The sequence below is a fragment of the Drosophila santomea genome, chromosome 3R (genome assembly GCF_016746245.2).
Source record: "Drosophila santomea strain STO CAGO 1482 chromosome 3R, Prin_Dsan_1.1, whole genome shotgun sequence".
NCBI classification, from domain to species: domain Eukaryota; kingdom Metazoa; phylum Arthropoda; class Insecta; order Diptera; family Drosophilidae; genus Drosophila; species Drosophila santomea.
The window spans coordinates 5,469,180-5,489,060 of record NC_053019.2 but is presented as its reverse complement, the minus strand read 5'-3'; the positions used below and the strand labels follow the sequence as shown (position 1 = coordinate 5,489,060).

The 19,881-nt window shown below is 44.1% G+C and overlaps 3 protein-coding genes across 8 annotated transcripts in view; 2 read left to right on the top strand and 1 right to left on the bottom strand.

The window, feature by feature from the left end:
* The window catches only part of LOC120454133 (heterogeneous nuclear ribonucleoprotein R), a 48,665-nt gene extending 28,829 nt beyond the window's left edge, over positions 1-19,836 (bottom strand). Inside the window, exons 1-2 of one of the 6 annotated variants that reach the window (XM_044006428.1) lie at positions 19,371-19,836; positions 3,867-3,956 (exon numbers count right to left, since the gene is read on the bottom strand). In XM_044006428.1, coding sequence (XP_043862363.1) covers positions 3,867-3,956; positions 19,371-19,383 — 103 coding nt within the window. In that variant the 5' untranslated portion in view covers positions 19,384-19,836. The remainder of the gene's footprint in view (positions 1-3,866; positions 3,957-19,370) is intronic. The other 5 variants (XM_039639183.2, XM_039639182.2, XM_044006441.1 and 2 more) reach the window with 5 other exon arrangements.
* On the top strand, positions 4,173-5,541 carry LOC120453350 (putative mitogen-activated protein kinase kinase kinase 7-like). Its single transcript, XM_039638020.1, is given in 6 exon segments — positions 4,173-4,220; positions 4,272-4,471; positions 4,473-4,745; positions 4,747-4,837; positions 5,093-5,283; positions 5,285-5,541. Coding segments are annotated over 6 exon segments (981 nt in total). The 5' UTR covers positions 4,173-4,178; the 3' UTR covers positions 5,469-5,541.
* On the top strand, positions 14,391-19,374 carry LOC120454130. Its single transcript, XM_039639171.2, has 7 exons — positions 14,391-15,469; positions 15,528-15,823; positions 15,881-16,061; positions 16,133-16,250; positions 16,783-17,312; positions 17,588-17,705; positions 17,774-19,374. The coding sequence occupies exons 1-7, from the start codon at positions 14,556-14,558 to the stop codon at positions 18,038-18,040; spliced, it is 2,424 nt and encodes an 807-aa protein (XP_039495105.1). The 5' UTR covers positions 14,391-14,555; the 3' UTR covers positions 18,041-19,374.
* Positions 19,837-19,881: the final 45 nt, after the last annotated feature.

Here is a 19,881-nt window from a genome sequence, read left to right as displayed (position 1 = left end):
CTGAACCTCTCTCGCAAAAGGATGGACAATGTCCAGGGTCCGAAACTTATTGATAGTTCAGTTTCTCCTTTTTTTAATTTTCTTATTCGCTCTTTCTTCTGGCTCGGCTTTTTATAGGCGGTGGTTGCTCACGTTTTTGCTGCTTTACTCTCGGAATTAGCAAGCATAATCAATACGGATTTATAAAATCTCTTTCAGTGCGGGTGCAGAATTATTAAATAATAATTAATTAAAGATATCCTAAAATTATTAATTAAATTGTTTTTTTAATTTTTATTATTATTACATGAAATAATATATTATTTTTCTGTTACATTTTAAAGGAATTAAAAAAGAGTTTTAAGCAATAAGAGTGGCATTTTGTATTACCTTTTTTAAGCCTGGGCAACGTTGTAATTTTAGAAATGATTTTAACAAATACAAATACTTTGAAATCGATTTTCATGGATAAGTCACGTTTTGTTCCAAGTACATTAGATATTCAAGTTAAGAAAGTAGGTTCTAGTCACCGTTGCGAAACGTTGTTTACCCAAAATCTTAAATGCCAACCCAGGAACAGGGACAGGAAGTGGATGACCAGTCGCTTCGAGGACATCGCAAGAGAAGGACGATGAGCCCAAAAAAAACAAAAAAAAAACAGCCATGAAGTAAGGAAACTCAATGCGACATTTGCATTTTTAATGCAGACCCACATATAAAACGACATTTTTTATGAGTTGATTTTGATTTGCGTACTTCTTTTTATAAGTATTTTTTGCATTTGACCAGCGACTGGTTCGTTTCGTCTAATTTTTTTCTCGCCGCTTCCTTTTTTTCCTAGCGCTGCGAGAGGCGGTCGCTTGACCATCGTGTCTCCTCCTTTGACCATTGTCTGTGCCACGGTGTCACCTTCGAGCGGCCAGCAGGACGAGCACGATGAGCGGGATCGAGGGGATCAAGGGGATCGCGGGCATCGAGGGGATAAAAAGTAATAGCCAGAGAGCTAGCCACGCAGACAAGACAAAAAGCTAAGCAGAAAAGCACACACAACGGGAGGAGCGCAGTATCCTTTTGTGATATATGAGTAAGTTGTACCTGAAGGATATGCGCTGAGCCGTTGAGCACACAAAAACTGGAGGAGGCAAGCTGCACCACCACCACCACCACCACCATCACTATCACCATTACCAGCACCGCACACTATCATCTTCATACGACTCTGGCTCGGAGTTTATCATTCGATATCGAGCACAGCGTGATTATATTGTGGATGAATGGACTGGGTGATGTGGGGACGAATATAGGAATGAGGATGAGGTTGAGGATGAGGATGAGTATGATGACCGCACCCGTGGCCTGGACACCCCAAAATCCTGCAGAGAAACAGAGAGAGCGAGAGCTAGAGCACCCCTCGATGATCTTCTCGGGTCGTGGTCTTTGTTTTTATGGCCATGGCTGGTGGGAAAATTTATCTAAATTGTCGATGGCGTTCTTTTTTTGCATTTGATTCTTTTGCAAAAGGGATTTCTCTTTCTTTCGCTTTTGTCATATTGTGGAATGTTTTGTCGTCACTTTTGGCATGGAGCAGCTACAGCAAGCAAAAAATATAGTATAATGATGCGCCAGCAAATGGCCAAAGTCCATAAATTAAGCCCGCGGCAGAGACAGAAGGGCAACGCATCTGACAGCGGACAGGATAGATGCGAGGAAGTAGAACAAAAAGCTGGCAATTGGATGAAGGTGTTAAAATATAATGCGCCCTTGTTCCGCATCCTGCCAAGGACCCTTCGATTCGATCCGAGACGATTGCCGAGGCAACAATCTGATGTGCGCGAGTAAACAGTCGCCGAATTTTCTAACACTTTTCCAATTAGCTGTCAAAAGGAAAGCTTCGTGACGTTGCCGCCGAGAAAATCAACAAACTGCGAAAGTAGCTGATGGGTGGGGTGGTTGCGACATGCAACTGGCACAGGGGTTTGCAATTATTGTTAACGAACGCGCGAAGTGGGTGGCCAAAGGTCCTGGGTCAATGCTCGCAATCCCATGTTACTTATAAGCCCTGTGTTACCATACTTCGCCGTTTCTGGGTCAGTACGATCCCAGGCCAACGGATCGCGGGCGAGATTAAGATCCATCGAAAGTTAAACCAGACGCAGCTGACGCGGCATAAATCTCGGGCTCTGCAACTGTAGCTGCAGCTGCAATTGCAATTGCAACGAGACTCGGCTTCCACGCAATCAACGCATTAAATCAATTTTAACTTGGCCTACTTTCTTGCCTTTTGCCATCGCAAGGGGCAAGTTGTTCTCACTTCTCTTTTCCTAAAACAAAAGCCGCAACAACCGACCCTTGCAACGAGCAATGCATTGCAGCACAGCAGCCACATTGCAGCAGCAACAGCCGTGCAGCTTGCACATTGCGCAGCCTGGGAAACCGGCAGAGATGCAGGCAAGGATTTCTGGAGGGGAATCACTAGGCAGAGGGACAACGTGGACGGGTTGGACCCATTGAAATGCAATCTGCGCACACATGGCGACGACAACAGCGCTTTTAGTCCGCCCGCCTGTGTACATTGAGTATTTCGAGCGCGGTTAAAGTGCAAGAGCGCGTTTTTGTCGCCGCCAAATGAATGCGAAATGTTTCACCTACATTTCGCTCAGCAAGGTGCATCCACCTACGTGAATCGCGATTCAGGTGGTGTTCTTTTGCTTTTAGGCAGTTTCTACATGCAAATACAAAATATGTATATACCGAGTCCACCGAACTTTGTGCAGTAACAAAATAAACGAAATTGAACTAATTCTTTATTTAAGCTTATTAAATGATATAGTTATAAACCGATTGATTGGTCGACAATGCTCTCCATTCAAGCAGCAGAGTTCTTTAAATATTTATTTAAAAACTTTCTTATAATTTGCGAACCATTCGGTGAGCTGGAAATGGAAATAGCGAAATGGAGGCCTCTGAATGGGGAAAAGTGCGGACCGGAGGACCGAGCGCTGCCATTGAAGTCCCTCTTGGGATACCCAAAAGTCCCTCGAAAAAACATAGGCTCTGAAAAATATTACACGGCTGTTTGTTTACTTAACCTATTAATGCCGCAGTTCAAAGTGACGTTGGTAGGTGCTGACTTGGCAAACGGCTAAGCAGAAACGGTGGCACAGCCGGAAAACCCAAACCAGGACACAAGCAGCCGGCAAATATGCGAAACGTGGCGCGAAGAGCATGCTCAAGTGCTATATAATTGCATTTGCATTATGTAAACGCATTCCACCATCCAGCCAAACCTGCTACACGGCAAAATATATTCAGTATGTTTATCTGACTGCACTTGTAATATACAAAATACTATCATGGAAATGATATCCCAATACTTCATATATTCTGCCGCTCAGATTTTTTGTCTGTACCATTCAGCAAGCCAGTGAGTCAGGCAGCCTGCCAAGTGAAGTGGGCATGTGGTTTACATAAGTCGAGAGTGGAACCCAGACTTATAGCGGTGTACTGGTGCTGGACCTAAAACAACAAATGTGTGGGTATAGGATTGCTGAAAACGAAAGGAGTGCAAAGAACTCGGTGTCGGGGGCACAAACTAAGGGGGAGCCACTGCTGTCAGAGTCTTTATGTAACCGTAGACACTCGTGTAATGCGAGATACACATGGGCAGGCTGCCAATATAAAGAGCACGAGACTGCTCTAAGCTCACCCATTAAAAGGACATTCAAGTGTCTATCAAATCACTGACGGCACCATCTACTTGCAGAACAGCAAACGTATAGCAGACAAATGTAAAATCGGAACAAGTTCACACCACGCACCCATAAATAAATAGTATTGTAGCTATTACCAACTACTTCAAATTACTTTTGAAATAAACTATCACTCACCAGTTCCGTGCGGTCCCAATGGGCTCGATAATGGCGAGTACATTTCCGGGCTGAAGGTCCGATACGAATCGCGACCCAGGTTGTGGGAAACTGCATTAAAAGAAAGTCGAAGAAACAATTAGTTTTATTTGCAAAAAAATCATAAAAATAAAACTGAGCATTGTTGATAAGTTGGAATACGGGGAAAGACAGAATTGTTTCTTATCGCATAACGATAAGGTGTCTTTATCTCACTCAGCTAGCAATGAAACGCAACTATCTTCGCAGTTCAGTTCATAGATTGCATCAAGTCGATCTCACGTACTGCTAAAAATGGCAAAGCTTGTGGATTTTGCGGAGGTGAAGCTTAGTGAGGTAGGTTTTCCTTGGAACCTTGTTCAGGACTCACAGAACTCTTAACCCCAGGAATTGCTTGGTGCGGTTCGCAAAGTAACCTTTCAGTATCAGGAAAGCGCAGTTAAGATTTTTGATATTCTAAAAGAAACCATTAGAAAAAAGTGCAGAGGGAAATCACATTTGTCGGAGATCGACCCCGAAAACGTTATTAGGGTGTTCAGCAGGACTAGGGATGGAAAAAAAAAATACTTGTTAATGGAGTATCTAAAGGATCCACGAGTTCCTGTACGGCAAAAACAAGTGGGAGTACACCGTGGAGCAAGGTCGGCTGTTACTTTCACGGTCTGGTACATTTTCGCTGATTTAGGCCTTAGCATACTTGCATTCGATGAAGCGGCCGATTGTTCACCGCGATAATAAGCCGCAAAATATACTCTTGCATAATCAGCGCGAAGACCTAATGCTTTGTGACTTTGGCCTGTCAACGGAAATGTCCAATAATAAGTCCGATTTGCGTGGAACATTGAGGTATATGGCTCCAGAGCTTTGGAATAGTGCTGTGGAAACTAATGACCCGTGAATTGCCCTATAGTCACTTGGAAAACCCCAATAACCAGTTCGAAATTATGAAAGCTGTCACAAAAGGTAATTATTATTATTACTTAATTTATAATATATTTTTTTATTAAGTTTATCGTTAGCAAAATCAATCTAGGCATATCTGGCTGTTAGTCCGCCCGTCCATTTGTCAGTCCGTCCGGTTGAATTTTGAAATGTCGAAACCAAAGAATTAAAAGTGAGATACAGATTCCCATATCGTGCAAGTGTGTTTCCAAACATTACAGCTTTCACTTCGTACTGCTTATAGATGATAAATGAGTATTCGATAGTCGAATGAATCCGGCACTGACGAGGACTTTATCCAGCCATTGGATGAGGACACCATAGCTGTTGCGACCTACCACGTGGATGCGTCCGGCAGCAGGATAATGCGTGTGGATTTCTGGCGACGTCAGTTGCGCCCGATCTGCATGCCTTTCCCGATAGTGAAGCGGGAAGCCGTGAGATTGCGAAAGGCCGTTGGACGAGCAGCCGAGTATACGGGCAGATGGAGAGCGGGAAGTTCGGCGGGCTGAGAAGGACACGGAGCGGGAAACCTCGAGGGCTGCCCACGATGGAGAGCGGGAGACGCGGAGAGCGGCTCAGGATGTGGGTCGCGCAACTGTACGGGCGGCCGAGAAAATAGGAAAGAAACTGCGCTTCTAACCAGAAATATGATTATTAATTCGTTATGCTAATGTGCGGGGAATGATTAATAAAGCCGACTGCATGCAGAGAGTCCTCCCGGCCGGCAGCAGCAACCCTTTCACAAAGGAGGATTCCGTTGCAAATGCAAAACTGCAAGGGGTAGGCCTATGAAAAGCTTAGACTGCATTAAGCACGAAGGATAAGGAATCCTGAATGCAGAGGAGAGTACTGGAAAGGTAGATGTGAGGGATGCGAACAACAACGGCAAGGATGACGGCTAAAGGACGATGACGGCGGACATGACAGCGACGTCGAGGGGTGGAGTACAGTATGTACCAAGCGGTGCATTGCTGCTCCTGGCACAGCGCGACTCCTTGGCGTTTTTGCATTGTTTCTCTCTATAGGAGCACACTCGTACCGGAAACTGCCATTTAAAGTGCATTTTGAAGAGTCGCTCAGTCAGAAGGGATCCAGTGGAGCGGGAGCGGAGCGGGAGCCAGAGCTTGAGCTTTACTTGTGTGCTAAGTGAAAAGAAAAAGCCTCTCCCCTCTTGGCGTTCCCCATTTTTTCCTGGTTTGTCGTTTGGTTTCTGCATGCATGCAAGCAGCTCCGCTTGTGAGGGTCCTCCAGCCTCTCCAACCCTTTCTACCCCTCTAAGCCCCGCCCTCAACCACCAACGCGTGTAATCCAACTCCTTTTAATTACATTCAATACCCCGACCACAAATGTCGTCCGTCTGCTCCAAGGTGTTGGCAGCCAGGTTTTGTTTTATTTATTTATTTTTTTTGTGCCCCTTCTACTACTACCTCGCTCCATCTTTAACCTTCTGTCCAAATATCGATTTTCAGGATCCAGGATCCCCAAGCATTCCCAATCGCAAGCCCCTGTAAGCTCAACGAGGTGTTAAACGATTTTTTAAGAGATTGCAGAGCTTGTGGCCGTAACGCAATCCAATCAAGTGTCACTAATCTCAAGGGAGAGATCATATTTGCATAAACTGCAATGCGTTTACTTTTAAATATGACTGCATTGCAGATTAATGGGCCAATTATGTGCTTGTATATTACAAGTATCATTCTATAAATAAATACTTTATTTAATTATTAAAAAAAAGAATATTATAAAGTGGATAAGGGTAGACAGCAAAAATTGTTAGAAAATGGTGACGAAACGCTCCAAAGCGAGTGACACACAACACTTCCGAAAGTGTTGGTCCTCACGCCAAATATAAACAAGAGGGACGCTATAGTCGAGTTACCCGACTAGCTGATACTCAGCTAGACAAAGTGCGAAGGCGTTAGAGTGGGCGTGGCAAATCGCGAAATATTTACTTACAATATTAATAAAAAAATATCAAATCATTTTATAAATGTATGGGAGGCTTGTGGGCGCTTTGTGGGCGGTTTGCGCTGCATCTATGTCTCTGGAGTCTGTATACTTAATATCAACTTTCTAGCATTTGTAGTTCCTGACACCTCGACGTTCATACGGACAGATGGACGGACAGACGGATATGGCCAGATTAACTCTGCTATTAATCCTGATCAAGAATATGTATATATACTTTATATGGTCGGAAACGCTTTATTTTGCCTGTTGCATACTTTTCAACGAGTCTGATATACACTTTTACTATACAAGTAACGGTTATTATAGTTAGGCGTAACAGCAATTAATGAAGAATTTATTATTTATTCATTTATTTATTTTTTTTTAACAATTTATTGTCCTGGAATTTTTACATTTTAAATTTTCAAGGAAAAGTGGGAATGAATAAGAATATTTCAACAGTTTATTTTGTATGAACCCCAAGTCAGAAAAGATCACAATTTCTTCTTTTCCGCTTGGTATCTTTTGGCCGCAATTAGGTAAACACATCATCGGAGAGCAATTCCTAGGCAACCTATTCATTATCCTTCCCATTAAATTTCCGTATCCGCCACAGCGTGCCCCCTTCATGCCGCCCACATTTAATTCCTGGACAAAAACTATGGGAACTTTAAACGTTCACGCTTCGCTTGGTCTCGAGAATCGCTCTGTTATGTTATGTTCTGCACTGGGCCCCTACTTCAGGCATTTGGAAGCAGACGGGTTAACCAGCGTTTTCAGAGGAATAGGTCAGTACGGCCGAGTGAGTATTTTCGAGTGTATGCGAGTGTGCCGTGTGTAGTGAGTAGTGTGTATTGTGCAGAGAGCAGTGTGTGGGGTCGAGAGTGCATTCTATGTTTCAAGTGCACGTGTTGTAGAAATTTTCGAGCTAAAACAAAGGCGGGATGGAAACGCGACTGGCGGGCCAAGCTCCTGCTCCTATAAGTGCAGCAGGACTTGGCTGTTCATTATGTACGAGACCGCTGCCCGTTCCACTCCCCGCATCCCTTCCCGCATGGGCGCGATGCAGTTGGGCTCACACCGCTGCGGGGTCAACGACAGCCCAGAAGGTCAAGCACACGCACACGGAACAACAACAAAATATGAGTTCAATGAATAGTGGTATTTGTTCAATCTCAGTGTCATGCAAACATATATCACCAAACTACTGCATGGTTAACCCCTGATTGCTGGGAAGCGCTAAAATCGGTTTGGTCCCATTCCCAAATGAATTTATTATTTATAAGAAAACATTTCAAGAAAGGATGCAGGCAAGTTTTTATTCGCTTTTGAGCTAGTGGCTAGCATAATTAAAGGTAAAATATCATGCAAAGTATCATTGTAAAGTATATTTATCTAAAATAACATTGTTTCCGACCACCTTCTATAAATTGCACCTTTAGTCGACTGGAATTTGTTCTCCTTGTACACGGCAACCAGAAAAGCGCAAAAGGAGTAGTCAGAAAAATGCGTCAGGAAGTGGCGAATTAACGCCGAACACAGAGGTCAAACTTTAAGTGAGCCCAGTGATTAATGTCCACTATCTCCGCAGCAGCTGCTTCATAAAGTATCTCCTAGATAAATCTCAATCCTACCGTCCTGCCATCCCAATCCGGGAGCAGCGGATGAAGAGGAAGATGATGCTGATGCTGAAATGAGCGCTTGACTTCCACTGTAAGTTTCGCCTTTTCGCATTGCTGTACTCGAACCCGAGCCTCAATCTGCATCCAAATCCGATTCAGGATCTGAGGCTGACCATAGAGAAGGAAATCTTTTGTAATCGTGCGATAACCCCGACGAGTGCAGAACTTGAAACTCAACCCTTAAGCGAGCCTGGAACAATGCCAGGAGCTGGAGCAGGAGCAGAAGCAGAAACAGGAGCAGCGACTGCAATGCAATTGCATGTCCAGCCTAGCAGGATGCCAGGCAGTCGGGTCCAGGCAGGTCCTTGCCGGCAATTAGAACATAAGCGATTGCCATGGCCGAGGCTTCCACTTTCTTCTTTTTTTGTTTTTTTCATATTTTTCGTTGTTTATTTACATACATATCGAAATGGCATTATAATGCGAATAATAGCGCAGGGATTGTGCGGTTCCTGCGATGCATTCTGCAATCCTATTGTCCTCGCGGAATAACGAGAGCGAGCGATTCCCTTATTTCTTTGTTTTTCTGTATCCACGCCGTATCTTTTGTGGCGGTCAATACGATGCCTGGCGGAATGCAATGACCGGTCCGCAGGACAACGGACAGAGGACAGAGGACATCGAACGATGGCCGGCTCAAAACGCATTACGAGGCGCAAAAAGGAGCGAAGCAATTTGCATTGTGCCATCGCAGGGACAGGAAGCCGGATAGGCCTGGGATGAAATTAATACGCATAAATTACAGAGCGGATAAGCGATGAGTAGTCATGGGAAAAGCTCCCTTTCGGCCATCTCGACATCGAATGCCGATGGGAAAATGCTTTAAGCTGGGCAAGCAGTGCTTCTGCAACCGACACCTCGAGTTGGATAAAGATCATATGTGCTTTTCAAGTAGATTGTACGAAGCTCTAATTAAAAGTCTCGTCTTTCAGATCCACACACTTCGAAATAGCACAAGCGACACAAGTTTGTGCACAATGCAAAAGTTTTGGTCGAAATAACGGCAGGTGCACTGGAAAAAGTCAGCGAATTTACTATATACTGAAATAATAATAATAATAACAATGTTTGAAAGCAACAAAGAACACTACAGTCGAGTGCCACGACTATTAGATACTCGGGTACTCGGCTAATAGACCTCTGAGAGAGGTGGAAATATCAGCAAAACAAGGAGCAAGGACATTACTTGAATAGTTCCGGAAATCTCGGAGGTTATACGGACAGGCGGACGGACACGAAGAGGTCGATATGGATAATGTTACTGATTTAGAATGTATATCTTTACGGCTTACTGTGCTAATACAAAATTGGATGCGAGAATCACTGAATAAAATGCAAGTATATGAGATACGAATTTTTGTCCTAGATCCTTATATAAAAGGAAGTGTTATTTCGTAGCCATGTAGGCTAGGAAAATATTGCCCCTTAGTCCTCTGCGGCAGGTAACGTGAAAACTGTTTGCCAACTGTGGCACAGGAAGCAGACTGGATAGAGCCAGGACACCAGGACACCAGGACACCAGGACCTGCAATTTGCTGAGTCTTCAACAGCAACTGAAGGAACGGACCGAGGTCGACGGTGCTTGTCGGCCATTCCTTTTCCGGTTATGCTTGGCAACTTTAGCTATTGTCGTAGGTCTTCGAAACGGGAGCAGGACAAGTCAAAGAACCAACAGCCGTCAGCTCTGTTATTTTCTGTTCAGGTCTGTTCTGTTCTGTTCTGTTCTGGTCTGGCTAGGCCACTTGCCTCGCAGCTAGACGGCTGAACCTGCCGCAGGACTCGGTCGGCACACACGCCATATGCGCAGAAGGACAACAATTGAATTACAAAATTATTTGCTGCTGCTGTTACTGCTTTTGCTGTCGTCGTCCTCTGAGGACGAGGACGGCTGGCAAAACTAGTTGTAGTGCTCGCAGGACAGCCAGACTTGATTGGCATGGGGAGGGGATAGGCAGGGGTCAGGGAAGGGGGCTCCCTCAAGTGCCTCTTGGCCGGGGTTGAGGACATGTTTTCTAAAACGGAAATTAGGTGACAGGACGAGGCGAACAAGCGGGCTTTTGGTTCTTGTCGACAGCGTCTTGGGTCAACTTTAATTGACGCTTTGTTCGGGGTCGTACACTTGAAAAATGAGAATCTTCAAATGTAGTATTTGTATTTTTCTGTATTTTTTTCACTTCTCTACTATCGTAATTACTATCCAACGAAGAAAAGAAAAACAACTCTACTAAAAACTGAGTAGAAATCTACGCAAACGCGACGGCAATTAGCGCTTCTTGGTTTGCCCGATAGCACTTGGGGCCACAGTACGCAGTTCTTTACACTTTGTATCTGCACATGTATCTGTATTTGTATCTGTATCTGTATCCGTATCTGCGAGTGGGCCGCATTTGTATCTCTCAGACTGTCTGGCTGAGGGAACGCGCGAGAGTCGCGTGTGCAATGCTGCAAAAATGTTCAAATTCATTGCTTTTAGCTATATATTTTTTTTTACTTTTCACTTTTTTTGATGTATTTTTCATTTTCGGTTTGGTTTGGGTTATCGTCTGGCAACGGCAATCATAATAACAGCCAGGGGCGTAGAGGTGGATGCAGGGGGTGCCCATATAGCGACCAGTGCGAATACAAAACAAAATGATGCAGAAAGCGAGAGGTGCGGCGTGTTTCGAGGATGACGAAAACTGAAACGAGCCAAACGCACGAAGACTCCACCGATTTGGCCGCATGAGGACTCGGATTCAGATTCAGATTCAGTGGTAAGACGAGGCGGCATCGAGGGGCAGGAGCAGCCAGCCAGGCAGCGACGACGACGACGTCGACGACTTTGTGGATTTTGATTCTGGGTCATTCACCCTTGACAAAAAACACATTTTCGCTCTGTGTTAGGCCGCTTTTGTATTTTTGTATTTTGTATGCGGTGTTGCTGCCGTTTGCTTGCTTTGTTGCTGCTTTTTGTCTTTTTTGCTGTCTTTTTCTGCTTTTTGCTGCTGATTGGACCCCACTCTCCACTTGATTTGGCTTATTTTGCTGCCCGGGATCGGGGATCGGGGATCAGATCGCATTGGAGTAGAGTTGTGGAGTGGGGTGGTGCAGAGTGGGGTGGGGTGGTAGAGGACTGGATCGACTGGAAAATCGCTTTGCATATTTCCAAGTCCATGTCCCAATCCAAATCCTAAGTATGTATGTTCATTTGTCGGGCATTGTTCATGTTCGCTTTTGTTTTATTATATTTACGCCCCAAAAAAGAATTTCTGTTTGATTTTGTTTAAATTGTTGTCCGTTGTCTGGCATTCTAAGATGGTTTCTATATTTATTTTTCCATCTTGTTTATCTGCGCTGCGCTTTTTGTACTCGGCTGGTTTTTTGAACCCTCGCCTCGATTTAGAAGGCAATTTTGTGCAAAGAATGCAAACCATTTTGGGCCCTGGTCCTGATAAATATTATCGCAAATTAGTCAGTGCGGCTATTATTAAATGTCTTTTGAGAGTTCAAAAAACTCTGGGAGTAAGCGGGAGAAGCGCGCAAAGAGAAAATTATTATATTTTTATATTTAAGTGTCCAAGATTAATTTAATACTTATTTATAATCCTACATTAAAGAAATTTTAAATTGTATGGTACGCTCTTTGTAGCAATATATTTACGGTTTCAGACCAAAGGCTTTTGTTGGTTCTCATCAGTTTGTGCCAAACTTTCAAATTTTCCGACTTGTTCAATCCCCAGTTGGCAAACTTTTAATGCCCTGGCACATGGCCGAATTAAAACGTTATCTGCCATGCAACGTTGCCAAATCTCCTGGCTCCTCTCCATGCAACATCATTTTATAGAGCTGCTCCTCCCCCCCTGCCCCCCGCGGAAAACACTCTCCTCGCCAGTTGGCTCAAAGCAATTGCCATTTAGGACAACTGCGGCAACAACAACGGAATTTACACAACAATCAATTACAGTAGCCGGGCGGTGCTAACGAAAACAAAAAGCGAATGGGCCAACTAAAACAAAACACACAAGACCGGCGAAAACGAGGCCAGAACAAAATAACAGCACACTGAGAGAAAGTATACCAGTTAATTTGCAAGGCTTGTTTTAAGGTCATACAAGGAAGTTCTTTCACTTTCTATAATATTTCTAGAAGAATGTATTTATCTATTCACTAAATCTGAACGTAAATGTAATGTATGATGTTTGGAAGAAAAAAAAGAAAAAACTCACGGTGTTCTTAGTTGTACATATGTTATAAAATGTGTCTTTTAGATAGTACGAATATTCGTTGCAGTGCATTGTTGCGATTCCCACGTGGAAAATAAAGTGGTGGTATAGAGGCGCGTAGATTTATCTGCATTATGCCACACCGCTGCAGCGCTGCAGTTACACATACCGATGCACTGTCTCACAGATACACCCACACACACGTACGGAAATGTCAGTCGACAAACTGGAAATTATGTTTGTGCCGAATTTTAGTTCTGTCGGCCAGGAGGTCCCCCTGCAGTCCAACTGGCAAAAAAGCTACTGGCCAGGGTTAAAACGCACAACAAAAGCAAAACAACAAACGACAGGTGTAATAAATAACCTAGGCGAAATGGCCAGGACGAGGATGCAGCAATGTAATGAAAGTGGTGCAATGCGAGAGCAGAGGAGGGTCAAGGAAGGGGTCACCCGAGTCGTCCACTAATTCGTGTCATTTAGCGCAGGTGGCGACAGAAGAGGCAGAGGGCAGGGATGAGGAAGGAACTGCACGGAGGAGGAGCAGTCTGCATAGCAGGATGAGGATGAGCAGGACGACCACAACAGATTGACGCTGAACGATAGCGCCAGGAAATGGCCATTGGGGCCTCAGGGGTCCAGGGACGAAAGCTTCAAGCTGTGACCACGGCCGCAAAGTTGCCAAAATAGCTACTATGGGTGCTGACCCGAATCTGGATTAATTCAATCCCTATCACACAGGAGAGTTTAATAATTGAGGAGGGGCATCGTGTCGCCTAAGAGGGTCATTGGGCAGGGATGTAAGAAGAATGTAAAGGGGTGCAAATTTTACCTGATTTGTATACCCTTGCAAAAGGCATAATGATTAGCATTTTTATTTGGTAAGGGTATATTAGCTTCGGCATGGTGGGATAGCTTATGTTTTTACTTTCAAATATTTTAATATTTTAAGCATTGAAACAAAACATAAGCGGCTTATGTTTTTGATTTTAATTTTACTAAGAATAGTGTAAAAATTAATGCACCTATTTTTTAATTTTTTATGCATTATTATTCACTGAATAAAAGAGGCCATCAAAAAAAAACGAATAATTTTACGATTTCATTGATTCCTATACCCCTGAATGCCTTTAATATCTACATATATGGTGGGAACACATGTGTAAATCCTGTCAGTTTTTGGCCAAGTTTAATTAATTAACCAAGTGCAAGCCGCTACCGCACTATATTCCTAGCACACTAAAACAAATAAACGGCACACAAATTTCTGCACCTCTAGCCCTTTTGACCAATTTATTTTTGGCCAAGTTCCTCTGTATTTGGGATTGATTATACTAATTTGAATTTTAGAAATTTTCCCTCTTTTTTTTGACCACCAGTTCGATAACACAAATAGTGCAATAATCGATGAGAAAACTTACTCGTATCAAACAAATTATTTGCTTTGCAGCACTGGTAACTATTTCTTAATGACATTAACAAAAATTTGTTTCATTACTAAAATGAATGATGCTTAAAAACAATGGATCTATTAGGCAATACCGGTTAAAGGGGACTTAAGGAAGGAAAATATGTTATTCTTATATGCTATATATATGCTTTTATATTAAGATTGATATTGATATTACTTTATATAGAAATCGAACACAGGCCATTTATTAAAATGTTCGATATCAGTCGGCAGCGAATATAAACAATATATCGATACTATCGAGCAGGTTGGCCCATCTCTATTTGAGGGCGTAGTTCCAACAAGTGCTGAGCATCACAATTTTCTATTACTAATCCCAGCTTGGCGTTGGCCCGCCCCAGAATCTCATTTTATGTTTAGTTTCTAAGTTGATAGTGTTGTTCGTTTTATTTGCAATAATTGTGTGCGATAGGAACAGGGCAAAATGTTCCCCTCATCGATTTTGTGGCGCAGCTATTTGCTTTTTATGCTGGTGCTAGCCGTGGGCGTGTTCGCCCAACACGAGTGGCAAGCCCGGGATGCCTTCGACGAGATCAAGAGGCAGTTTGACAAGGTGAACGCAGATAACTGCCCCATCCAGCACCATTCGGACCTGTTCATGCCCATGGATGCGGTGTCCCACAAGCCGGACATCAAGGAGATCAACGTGAATCCGGTGTTCCCCAACCGCACCGCCCTGCTGCATCTGCAGAATATGGCCCTTAGCAGAAGCTTCTTCTGGAGCTACATCCTCCAATCGAGATTCATTCGTCCCGCCATCAATGACACCTACGATCCCGGCATGATGTACTACTTCCTGTCCACCGTGGCCGACGTCTCCGCCAATCCGCACATCAACGCCTCAGCCGTGTACTTCTCGCCCAACAGCTCGTATTCCTCCTCGTATCGCGGCTTCTTCAATAAGACGTTCCCCAGATTTGGGCCAAGAACCTTCAGGCTGGACGACTTCAACGACCCCATTCATCTGCAGAAGATATCGACGTGGAATACCTTCGATGTTCAGGATCTGGGCGCCCATCACCCGGACTCCATATCCAAGGACTACACCCACGACCTGTATAAAATAAACGAGTGGTACCGCGCCTGGCTTCCAGACAACGTTGAGGGACGGCACGACACAAAGATCACCTACCAAGTAGAAATCCGATATGCAAACAACACGAACGAGACGTATACCTTCCACGGACCGCCAGGCTCTGAGGAAAACCCTGGTCCCATCAAATTTACAAGGCCGTACTTCGATTGTGGCAGGTCCAACAAGTGGCTGGTAGCTGCTGTAGTGCCCATTGCGGATATCTACCCTCGACACACCCAGTTTCGGCACATTGAATATCCCAAGTAAGATACCTAATTATCCGCTGGATTTTTTACCTCTAATCTTCTTTATCTCTTTTAGATACACTGCAGTTTCGGTTCTTGAGATGGACTTTGAGCGTATCGACATAAACCAGTGTCCCTTGGGTGAAGGCAACAAAGGACCGAATCACTTTGCGGACACTGCGCGGTGTAAAAAAGAAACCACAGAGTGCGAACCACTACAAGGCTGGGGCTTTAGGCGCGGGGGCTACCAGTGCCGTTGTAAGCCAGGTTTCCGACTACCCAACGTGGTGCGGCGACCTTATCTTGGCGAGGTTGTGGAGCGCGCATCGGCAGAACAGTACTACAACGAGTACGATTGTCTTAAGATAGGGTGTATGCATAAGGTAACAATATGTAGAAGTTCGATTTGACTGTTTATGTTTTTTATAGGGATTCAAAAGCTACCCATTCAGTGGGACAAGGCCTCCTACCATGTACGCCAAAAGTATCTGGACCGGCACCCAGAGTATCGCAACTACACTACCGGCTCTCGATCACTTCATGCTGAGCACTTAAATATTGATCAGGCGTTGAAGTATATTCATGGAGTCAACTATCGCACTTGCAAAAAGTAAGACGTTCTGAACTCTTCTAGCCGAGGTTTCTACATAAAACTAATCAATTATTCTATCGCCCTGACAGCTTCCATCCGCAGGATCTGATTTTACGCGGTGATGTGAGCTTCGGCGCCAAGGATCAGTTCGAGAACGAAGCCAAGATGGCCGTGAGACTGGCCAACTTTATTAGCGCCTTTCTACAGGTAAGGAAACGATTCAGAGCAAGGGATTCCCATCGCCTTCACGCTAAATGAAGAGCAATAATTGATAACCCGACACCTATTAAGAGCCTTCGACGACGGCTCTTGAAATCTTCTCAAGTGTAAATTATAATTTTCCACGCGTAATTCAACTTCCTCGAATTTCCTGCATTGCCAGTTTCTTGGTGCTTACCGCTGCTGCTCGTACTATTTGGCATTCTGAGTTGCCAGCCGCGCGGCGTGAATTAAATATTCAGTGTCAAACCATTACCAAATGCTAAATTCATTAGTTTGAGCCGAGGACACGAAAAACGGGTTCACCACAAGGCGTCGTCTTCATTAAAGACCATTTGCAGCAACAACGAACACAGGGAAATTCTGGGGATGAGAGTCTCCTCCCTGCTCATATTTGCACAAGTTGTTAGCATTGAACGCTGAGTTGAGGGAAACTCTTCCGTTTCCCAAAACCGAAAATGTCCCCCGAACTATTTTTTATCGTATACTTGTATATATAACTAGATTTTCCGCCTTACAGGTATCGGATCCCAACGAAGTGTACTCGGGCAAGCGTGTGGCCGACAAGCCGCTGACCGAGGATCAAATGATCGGTGAGACCCTAGCCATTGTCCTGGGCGACAGCAAGGTTTGGTCGGCCACAATGCTCTGGGAGCGCAACAAGTTCACCAATCGCACATATTTCGCACCCTATGCATATAAGACTGAGCTCAACACGCGAAAGTTCAAGGTGGAGGACCTGGCGCGGCTCAACAAGACGCACGAACTGTACACGGAGAAGAAGTACTTCAAGTTCCTGAAGCAACGCTGGAACACCAATTTCGACGACCTGGAGACCTTCTACATGAAAATCAAGATACGCCATAACGAAACAGGTGAATACCAGCAGAAGTACGAGCACTACCCCAATTCGTACAGAGCTGCCAACATCAAGCATGGCTACTGGACTCAACCGCAATTCGACTGCGACGGATATGTGAAGAAGTGGCTAGTGACCTATGCGGTGCCCTTCTTCGGCTGGGACAGCCTGAAAGTCAAGCTGGAATTCAAGTAAGTTGAGGGGATAATGTGGTATAGGGGTTGCGTTCAGATCGAGCGACTTGTTGGGCCGGTCCGTTGCGTGCCGCCGTCGCGGGCCGCTCAAACCCCTTTTTAGGGAACAGTCCCACTTTCAATTCCTATCCCAGTTTCATTCACATGCAAATGCCCTGGGCTTGATTGTCTAATTTTGGAGTGTTGACAAGACCTAACTTTTGACTTGTGACTTCTGGCATTGTGATGCAAATAGGAGCAATTAAAAAGACTAATTTGTTTGCTCTGCGCAGGGGTGTGGTGGCCGTCTCCATGGACATGATGCAGCTGGACATCAATCAGTGCCCGGACTGGTACTACGAACCGAATGCCTTCAAGAATACACACAAGTGTGACGAGCAATCCTCCTACGTAAGAACAATCTATTAAAACTTGGTATAAATTATGGTCCAATCTAATTGGCTTCTTTTTTGTTTAAGTGTGTTCCCATTATGGGTCGAGGATATGAAACCGGAGGCTACAAGTGCGAGTGCCTGCAGGGATACGAGTATCCTTTTGAGGACCTAATCACCTACTACGATGGGCAGCTTGTCGAGGCCGAGTACCAAAATATCGTAGCTGATGTCGAGACCCGCTACGATATGTTCAAGTGCAGATTAGCCGGAGCTTCTGGTCTGCAATCCGCTTTGGGACTTGTGGTCGCGCTGATCGGGCTCACGCTTACCCTGCTATATAGATTTAGTTAAGCACCGCACGCCAAATAACTAACGCAAACTTCCGTCCAAACAAAACTCACATCAAATCTCTCCACAAAAGATATAACTACAAAGCAACACAGACACAAAATTGACACCCAAAAACAAAACGAGCTGCCAGCCCAGCTCTCCATCGTTGCTCCCTTTGAACATTGTCATCATTTATCTGCAAGGCGATTAAGTTGTAGACATAATCTATTACAATGAATCTGGTTATTTGTCATTTCTATCAAAGGCGGCAGAAGCAGCACAAGCAGCAGAAGCTAAAGCAGCAGCAGCATCGTCAGAAAAGCGCAAACAGCCGCGCCTACTTCGCTCAGATTACGGAAATGCCGTGTAGCTCGTCTTTTTCTCCTGCGGAGATCCTCTCTAATGTCCGTGAAGTCGCACAGCTGTGTGTGCGTATGTGCGGCGATCGCAAACCTGTTAACATCGGAACCCAGTTAGGCCCGGGCGTACCTACACCCATCAGGGAGGTCGTCCAGGTCCTAGCTGAGGGTTGTTTGTGCCGCACATACACCTTTTTTTCCTACCAACGGATGCCACAAAAAATCCAACGCCTGGCGTCGTGTTTTTCTTATATTAAATCGACGATGGTCTGTTGGCTGCGATTTTTTCTGAATTAAATATGTATGCCGAAGCTGCTGCCGCTGTGCCGTTTTTTCCGCTTTTTGTTTTTTGTGCCTTGATTATCATATGCGCTTGAATTTTTATTATCTGTACCCTGAGAACTTTTTCTATGCGCTGCAAGAACCAGTTTATCAGCCACTTGGTCTCCTACCAGGGCAAAAAGAAATCTCCAGCTTTTTTCATTAAAACTTTATAGGCATAGGTAGCTGGACAGGGGCAGAAAAAATCTTTTTCACACATTTTTCATAGTCATTTCAGGGCAGCAGCAGTGGGCAGTAACTGTCTCAGCATTCGGGCAACTCCTCCATTTCCATGTGGAAAGATGCCCGAGTCTGCCGAAACACGATCGAGTGGCTGGCTGTGTCCGCTTTTGGTTTTGTTTATGGGAGTCTTGTCCCCCCTGAACATTCCGCAACTTATTTGTAGATCAGTACAAAGCAAAAATAATCAATCAAATGTGTAAATTGTGCCTTAAACTGAATATTTTTAACATCCGTCCAATGAGTAGTCTATTTTGTATTATGTATTTACATATCTTAGTGATAAGTGCCTTGAGACAAAATCGCAAACTTTTACAACCTTCTTGAGTAGTCTAATGTATAGAGTTTAAGAGTCTTTTAATTTAAAAGAAATCCATCCATATACACAATGTTCAAATATATGTTTTTGTAGTAAAAACCCATTGACTTACCAAACTTATTCATGTTGTATGCGGATGTCCCCGACGTCAGTTGTCGGTGCTTCTTAATTCAGTTCTTGTCAATATGTGATTTTTCTTCACGCTTTACAATTTTAATGTAGTACGATCGACGAGCACAAATCAAAGACCAAAATCTAGCGATTCAGTGAATTTTCCAGCTTTTATAAAAGTGCTAAATGATATCACAATATGTGATTCTTTAGAGAACAAAACAAATTACAAAAGATCTTGAAAACTTTAAAACGTATTCACGTCGCTCGTCTTATCGCCGAGCGGCGTAAATTCTCCTCCAATAATATTATCTTAAATATATTCGCGATCACTCGATCGATTGGCTCGATTTGAATTCGTTCGCGATATCCAACGGCTTACAATCGGCTTTCTATTCACGAAATATTAAGAAGAATTTCCAATTTGGACTTTGATTTATTTTTTTTAATCCTTTTAGAATTTTAACAAATTTTTGGAGGGGATTTATTCAGAATGGTTGATGATTTAATAC